This window comes from Crocuta crocuta, unplaced genomic scaffold (genome assembly GCF_008692635.1).
Source record: "Crocuta crocuta isolate KB4526 unplaced genomic scaffold, BGI_CrCroc_1.0 scaffold467, whole genome shotgun sequence".
Classification (NCBI taxonomy): Eukaryota; Metazoa; Chordata; class Mammalia; order Carnivora; family Hyaenidae; genus Crocuta; species Crocuta crocuta.
The window spans coordinates 937,738-946,084 of record NW_027530632.1 but is presented as its reverse complement, the minus strand read 5'-3'; the positions used below and the strand labels follow the sequence as shown (position 1 = coordinate 946,084).

The following is an 8,347-nucleotide window of genomic DNA, read 5'->3' as shown; positions in this document are numbered from 1 at the left end:
GGAAGAGGAATCTGATTTTCTTTCTTTCTTTTTTTAAATTTTTAAATGTTATTTGAATCCACGTTAGTTAACATGTAGTGTAATAATGACCTCAGGAGTAGAATTTAGTGCTTCATCGCTTCCACGTGGCATCCAGTGCGCATCCCAGCAAGTGCCCCCCTTCATGCCNTTCTCTCTACTTAAGAATCTCTTGCAGTTGGGGAACCTGGGGGGCTCAGTCAGTTAAGCGTCTGACTCGTGGTTTCAGCTCAGGTCATGGTCTCACGGTTTTGTGGGTTCAAGCCCCGCATCAGGCTCTGTACTTACAGCATGGAGTCTGCTTCTTGGGATTCTCTCTCTCCCTCTTTCTCTGCCCCTCCCCTGCTTGTGCTGTCTCTGTATCTCTCAAAATAAATAAACTTAAAAAAATTTTTAATGTTTATTTATTTTTGAGAGAGAGTGTGAGCAGGGGAGGAGCAGAGAGAGAGGGGGACACAGAGTCAGAAGCAGGCTCTAGGCTCTGAGTTGTCAGCACAGAGCCCAACGCAGGACTCGAACTCAGGAACTGCAAGAGATCACAACCTGAGCCGAGGTCGGACGCTTAACAGACTGAGCCACCCAGGTGCCCCAAATAAACAAACTTAAAAAAAAAAAAAGAATCTCTTATGGTTTGACTCCCTCTCTGTTTTTATCTTACTTTTGCTTCCCTTCCCTTATGTTCATCTGTTTTGTATCTTAAATCCCACCTATGAGTGAGATCATATGATATTTGTCTTTTTCTGACTGACTTATTTTGCTTAGCATGATACCCTCTGGTTCCAGCCACATTGTTGTAAATGACAAGATTTTATTTTATTTTTTTTTTTTTTATGGCTGAGTAGCATTCCATTGAATATATACACCACATCTTCTTTATCCATTCATCAGTCGATGGGCATTTGGAGTCTTTCCGTAATTTGGCTGTCGTCGATAGCGCTGCTATGAACGTTGGGGTGCGTGTGCCCCTTCGCATCAGCATTTTTGTATCCTTTGGATAAATACCTAGGAGTGCACTTGCTGGGTCGTAGGGTAGTTCTAGTTTTAATTTTTTGAGGAACTGAGGAAGCTGATTCCCAAAGCGGGCTCTCTGGATGGTGACACAGGTTGTATATGAGAGCTTCCGAGAGAGGACACGGTCTGGGGGTTGGCAAAGTTCCCCTGAGAAGGTTGTAGGGAAGGTTGGTGAGGGTCATCCCATCAGATCTTCAGACCCGAGGCAGCAGCCAGAAACTGTTTGCCAAATAGTTGCTGAGGGTCGCAGCCTCGAGAATGGAGGATGACAACGAGAAGGGTCCTTATCACCAAATGTGTTTGGTCACTGTCTTCTCACAGGCCACTGTTTCGTGGCATTGTATGGTCCCCCTTCTGATAGATCACAACTCCTTTCCCCCCACCCTGAAATGTGGGGTGGGAATAGATACCTCCCTCCATCTCGCCCCCTTGCCTCCCGGCCCACGACCAGCACACTCACCTGCACCAGGTCCGGCGTGAGGCGCTTGGCGTGCAGCCATTTCTGGAACCTTCCTGTTTTCCGCAGGATGCGCTCGATGCTGCAGCTCTTTGGGGCTGCCGCAGAGGCACAGATTCTCCTGTCTGAGATGTCACTTTGCTGTTTGCCGACCAGCCTCGAGACCTCCACGGGGCGCCAGGTTTTGGAATCATCTGAGTAATTTGCAGGGTAGGAAGGTAGGTGGTCGGGCGGCGGTCCGAGGTGGGAGGCCAGCCCGCTGCCAAACCTGGAAGAAGAGCCCTTTTAGGATCTGTCCAGAGCTGGAGTGCTGAAGCGGGGGGCCGGGGTGGGACTGGCCAGCAGAGCCTGGGGACAGGGAGCCGGGAGACAGATACCCAGCCTGCTCCATTTCTCTTCCTTAGCCCTGGGCGCTCCAAACTCCTTCTGTGAGAAGACTATTCTTTCCTCAAGCTCAGGAAGTAAACATGTGATGTCAGAAAAGGTGACGGAGAGGCATATCAGACACAAACTTTCTCCTCTGCGTGCAGCTGGCCCGGAAGGGCTAGCCATGGCCTTCTGACCTTCTCCAGGTGAAGACAGCAGCTTTACGCATGCTGGTACCTTAGGATTCTCCCGATGCCCCACCCCCACTTTACAGGTGGGGAAACTGAGGCTTACAGAGCTTAAGTACCTTGCCCAAAGTCAGGCAACACATTGCCAAGCAGAGGAGCAAACCCAGGGCCCTCTGGCAGCAAACCCCACGATCTTTCCCTTCCCTATACTGGTTCTAGAAACAGCCCACCCTCCGACCAATGGCTAGGTCTTGGTACCCACATTGGTGAAGAGGCTTCTCGGCCTTCACTGGGAAGAACTCTGCCTCTCCATATCCCTTCCCCAAGAGACCCCATAAATTTTGCTTTCAGTCCAAAGTTTTAAGTCATCCGTACCAACCAGGTCACCTGGAGCAGTGACTGCTAAGCAGTCACCAAACCCAAAGCCATCTGGGATCCAGGAACTGTGTGATTCCACACAGTGGCCTGGCCGGTCCTTAATCCTCCCCGGGGGAGAGGCACTGGCCCACGACCTTGACCCTTTCCTCCAGTCATTCTTCTAGCTGTGTGCCAGTGCTTTCATTAGGCAAGAATGTTAAATCTTCTTCCGATTTATGTATGAAAAATTACCAAGGTAACATTTACTTTCATGATTAATAAAATTCGGCTTATAAGAGATGCCCTATATTTAATTTAAGGAGGAATCTTTTAACTTCCTACTGTCAGACATTATTGGACAACCTCACGGTCATGACTTTTGGAAGAATTCGCATTCTGATTGGCCCCAAAGTCTACACTCTTNACCCACCAACCGTGAGATAATGACCTGAGCCAAAGTCCGACGCTTAACCGACTGAGCCACCCAGGTGCCCCAAGAGACTGCAAGCTTAACAAAGAAGGTACTCTAGCGGAAACTGTCAAGAAGTCNTATAAAGAGATGGGGGGGGGGCACCTGGGTGGCTCAGTCGGTTAAGCGACTGACTCTTGGTTTCAGCTCAGGTCATGATCTCACAGTTTTGGGCGTTCGAGCCCTGTGTCCGGCTCTGTGCTGTCAGTTTGGAGCCTGCTTGGGATTCTGTCTCTTTCTCCCTCTTTCTCTCTTCCTCTCTCTCTCCCTCCCTCTCTCTCTGCCCCTTCCCCACTTGTGCTGTCTCTCTCAAATAAATAAATAAACTTAAAAGAAATAAAAGTATATTAAGAAAAAAGATGAAAACTTGTAAGCAAGCAATGAGTCCACTTCACTGGCATTTTCAGGGCAGCCATTGGAAATGAATCTCCCCTGAGGGGATAAAGAAGGGCAGAGGGCACCCAGGCAGGCCTGTCTGCTGGTTTCCTGTAGCTGCCCTTGCTCACAGGGGTTCAACCCTCCGAGAGGCCTGTGACTAAGGATTTACAAAGGTGGCTCTCTTAGATCGTGATGACAGCAACACACGTGTATGAAACAAGCATGCCAGTCGCTTTGCTAAACGCTTTGTGTGTATTAATTCAGTTAAACCTTCCAGCAAACCTATGAAGTCAGTACTATTCTTAGCCATACAGATGAGGAAACTGAGGCACAGAGAAGTGAAGCGATTTGCCCAAAGTCCTACAACCAGAAATTGGAGGAAGCGGCATTCAAGGCTCCAGAGCTTGCGATCTCAACCGCTTTGCCATTGCTTAGTCCTCTGTCATCCTTTTTACAAATTAGCTTTTGGGAACAGATTGGTGACATTATTAGGGGTTGTAGCTAACAGGGTCCTTAATGACAGGTGACCTGTAATGGACGCGTGGTGCACCTTCAGCGGTGGCACTCAAGGCATCCCATGAGAACCAACTGAGAACAAATAAACAGATTTACAGGCCACTTCTCGCCCCATTCAAAGTGGTAGTGGATTTATGGCATTGAAGGGAAAACACGTATTTTCTTACAACGTTTCATACCTACTTTACTGAGCAGAGAAGTGTCAGTGAGAAAATAGGCTTTGTTTTTTATTCACTAAAATGTTACAGTCCCAGACTTTGGAAAACTGCAAAANCTTTTTAAGAGCGAGAGAGAAAGCACATGTGTGAGTGGGGGAGGGGGTGGAGAGAGAGAGAGAATTCTAAGCAGGCTCCATGCTCAGCATGGAGCCCAACGCAGGGCTCGATCCCACAACCCTGGCATCATGACCTGAGCCAAAATCAAGAGTCGGAATTCAACCGACTGAGCCACCCAGGCGCCCCCAAAGGCAGCATTTTAATCTTCGGTCTGAACTGAGATGATGGGCATGCTTGAAATGAGTCTGGCCAAGCTCCTCATTGGTTCGGAAGATAAACAAGAAGTGTCATAGTTTCCAGAGCTGGAAGCAAGTAGAAAGGTCATGCGGTCCAATCTGCGCCAGCCCCTCGACACGGAGAACATGGTGGAGGCGTGGGGTATGGTGACAGTTTTGCAATGAGAAGAAAACACTCTCTTCTGGTGCATGACCCTCATGCTTACATCTAGTCAAACACTAAGTCTGTAGACACGCCTTCCTAAGTATTTCTTCCCTCTCTTTCCTCTTCTCCATTCGTCAGCACAGAACCCTCAAAGCATCTAGCATCTTCCCAAAGCTCAAAGGACGCAGCTCACCCTCCTTAGAGGGGTTCACGGTGTTTTTTCTGGGCCCTTCTCCTGCTGCTCTCTTTATGACCTTGCTTCGTTCTCACCAAACCACTGATCATCCTTGGCTAAGCCACATCGTTTCGGGCCTCTGAGCCTCCACTCGCCTTGGGCTTCCTTCAGCTTGGTCGCTCAGTGCCTAGCCAAGTGCTTGGTGTCAAGTTAGTGCCACATGCATTTTAGTTGGATGGATGGATGGATGGATGGATGGATGGATGGATGGGTGGATGGGTATTTGGATGTATAGACGGATAAGTGAGTGCAGGGATACATGGAGGGCAGGCTGGTTGGCCGTAGAGTGGTGATTGGGTGGAAGACTGTATGGAAGGATGTCTGAATGAATGGGTAAATGGATGGATGGGCCGTGTATGTTTGGATTAGTGAATGTGTAAATGGATGCTTTTGTCATAATCTCTGGAGCCCTGAAGCTCCCAAGACCTTTGAATTGATTCGAGGAAAGGAGTTTAAGCAGTGATTAGTATCACCTTCCAAGGTGAAAGAGACAGCTGAGGGCAAGAGAGAAGGGAAGGCAAAGGCAAGCCTAATGATTTTCTTGTTTTACTCTGAGCCCGCCACTACGCAGTTAGAAGTATTTGAACATCCCTTAAGACTTTGAGAGTGGGGGGTAGGGATGGACGGCCAACGGAGTACAATAAGGAAGGCGAGGTAAAGCATCTGTGTTGGTAGGAGCCCAGGAATTCATAGGAGCGATTCTGATCAGAAATTCTGCTACTAAGTATCCACCTCCACTTCTCTCCACAACNTTTCTCTGGTACGGTATCTTCTGAACCCTTCATGATTTTGTATACTCAATGCCCAGCACTGAATTTTTTTGAGTTCTCCCCTTAACTTTTTCATTCAGGATCTGAAAGTCCACATGGAATGCATGGGAAAACTGGTACTGAAAACATTGAGATGCTCAAAGGTTAATGGTTGAGTATGGGAAGCATGCGATTTATTTATCGTTAGCATTCTTGCCAAAGAGAAGATAAGGGATGGAAGGAATCACGACCGTCATCTATGAGTTACGCGTCTTCAGCTTCCCAGGCTCATTCTCTGCTGCTGAACANGTAGAGCGTGAGCAGGGGAGGGGCAGAGAGAGGGGGGACACAGAATCCGAAGCAGGCTCCAGGCTCCGAGGTGTCAGCACAGAGCCCGACGCGAGGCCCAAACCCACGAACCGTGAGATCATGACCTGAGCTGAAGTCAGACACTTAACTGAATGAGCCCCCCAGGTGCTTCATCATCATAATAATTTTTAAAAACGGGAAAATATTTGGAGATGAACAGGATGAACAAACACACCGTTTAGACAGAGAGACAAAGGATATGAACTTGTAGACACTTTAGCAAATGAGAAATAGAAATGGCTAGTAAGCTCGAAAAAAAAAGGCTCGACTCAGAAGAAATACAAACTAAAAACAGTAGTAATATTAAACATTTGTGAGTGTGCAATAAATCATCTCTAGGGCCAGAAGTCTACATTTGGATGATATATACATATCATCTCTTAAAAATGTGCTATATTTTTTGACCCAGAAATTCCACCCTTGGGAGTGTGTCATGGGAATTTATGACTGATATGCACAAAAAGTTAGCAACAGGGATGTTCAACATAATATTTTATAAGACTGAAAAGAAAAAAGAAAACATAGTTGTCTCACAGTAGTGAATTGGTTAAATCAATTATGGCTGATTGAATACCACAAAGCCATTAAAAATCTCATTGTGGATACATTATTGGCAAATATCTTCTCCCATTTGGTGGATTGTTTTGTTTTGTTTTGTTGATGGTTTCCTTCGCTGTGCAAAGGCTTTTTATGTTGCCAAAGGAGACCTACCTAGAAAAATGTTTCTATGGTCAATTTCAAAGACGAAGAGTTAATAATGTGCAAAAGCATTCCGGACACATTGTTAAGTAAAGGTTTGCGGAAGAGTGTACACACTATGATCACAGTGGTGTTGAAAGAATGTTAAATCCACACTTTAAAAAAAGGTGGGAAGGATATACACCAGGATGTTAATTAAGGGCTGATCCCTTGGTGGGGGAAGGATATGTGATCTTTATTTTGTCTTTTCTCCTATCAGTATTTCCTGAAAATTCTAAACTAAACAAGCATGACTTTTAAAATAAGGAAATCGTTGCTTAAATTGTAAAGAATAGAAACAAGACCCACTCACTGCCTCTCTCTGCTCCTTTGCGCTTGAGGAATGTGCCTTCTCAACGTGGAGAGCCTTCAACGCCATCCTGCCAGCCCCCCCACCCCCATGTTGTCCTGCGTGTATCTGCACATATCCCTTTCAGGTGCGGGTGGAAAATAAATTCCGAGGGAGATGAAGTAATATCCTGAACTTGAAGGGAACACGGACCTATTTGGGGAAATGCTTCCTGAATATGGCTAACACCCTCCCAGTGAGAAAAACTTCATTTACTGCCACTTGGTGAAGAGTCAACTGTAAGATTCACATACTCTTGTTTACGTACCTAGGGGAGGATGTGGCCCTGGGAGTCTCCTTCAGTCGAATCCCATAACTTCCCTCCCTCCTCTCTGAAAATATGTCCATATTCTCCCTGCCTCCTTTCTCCAGGGAATCAGGCCCACTTCACCTTTGTTCTTGACGTTCTCCATCCCATCTCTTAGGGGGGAAATCTGTTTTCTTAATGTTTTATTTATTTTTGAGAGAGAGAGAGAAAGCATGAGTGGGGGAGGGGTAGAAACTGAGGGGGACAGAGGATCCCAAGTGGGTTCTGCGCTGACAGCAGCGAGCCCGACACGGGGCTTGAACCCACAAGCCACAAGACCATGACTTGACCTGAAGTCGGGTGCTCAACCTACTGAGCCCCCCAGGCACCCCTCTTAGGCGGGAAATCTTGAGTTCACTTTCAACATTTCCAGCTTTACTTTCCATCACGTTGAGTTGAGTCAACAAAATGACTCTCTAGCTGAACTGACCGGCATCCTTCCTGCCCTGCATTGTTCCCATTGACCTTTCTCCTGGACGAGAACTTGGTCTGGTTGCCCTTGCCAGCATCAACCAGCCCACCCTGCACACTTCTTTCCATGAGATTCTTCCCTAACACAAGGCGCATCTTGTCCCTACCCCCCAAATTCCTTCACCATCGTCTGCAAGAGCTCCCCCAGTTGGGAAGGTCTTTCAACTTTGCACCATTTGAAATGCCTTTTTTTTAAAAATTTTTTTAATGTTTTATTTATTTCTAGGAGAGAGAGAGAGAGACAGTGTGAGCAGGGGAGGGTCAGAGAGAGAGGGAGTCACAGACTCTGAAACAGGCTCCAGGCTCTGAGCTGGCAGTCAGCACAGAGCCCGACACGGGGCTTGAACCCACGAACCGCGAGATCATGACGTATGCAAAAGTCGGACACTTAACCAACTAAGCCACCCAGGCGCCCCCATTTGAAATGCCTTTTAAAAGGGCCTCATGGGAAAAGTCCACATCAATGAAGTATCTGTCATCTCACAAAAGACGTTCCACATTTTTGATTGATAGTTTCTATTGGTTATATCTGTTCGGTAACTTAGTTGAATAATCCAATATGTCTTTGGTGAATCCAGCTTGGAAATCAAATTATTGTAAATGAATGCATTTTGCTTGGTCGCCAAATCTTACATGCTTAAGATAGGTCCCTGGGGGGAGGACTGAGGAGAAAGGGCCTATTATGAAGGGTCTTTAGTATCGGAGAGGCGGGG

General features: G+C 46.9%; 1 protein-coding gene across 1 annotated transcript in view; it reads right to left on the bottom strand.

The window, feature by feature from the left end:
- Window positions 1–8,347, bottom strand: part of DIPK2B (divergent protein kinase domain 2B) — a gene marked incomplete at its 5' end in the record, with an annotated part of 47,968 nt that overhangs the window by 38,175 nt on the left and 1,446 nt on the right. The window contains 1 exon segment of the mRNA XM_077768521.1: window positions 1,490–1,754. Coding sequence (XP_077624647.1) covers window positions 1,490–1,754 — 265 coding nt within the window.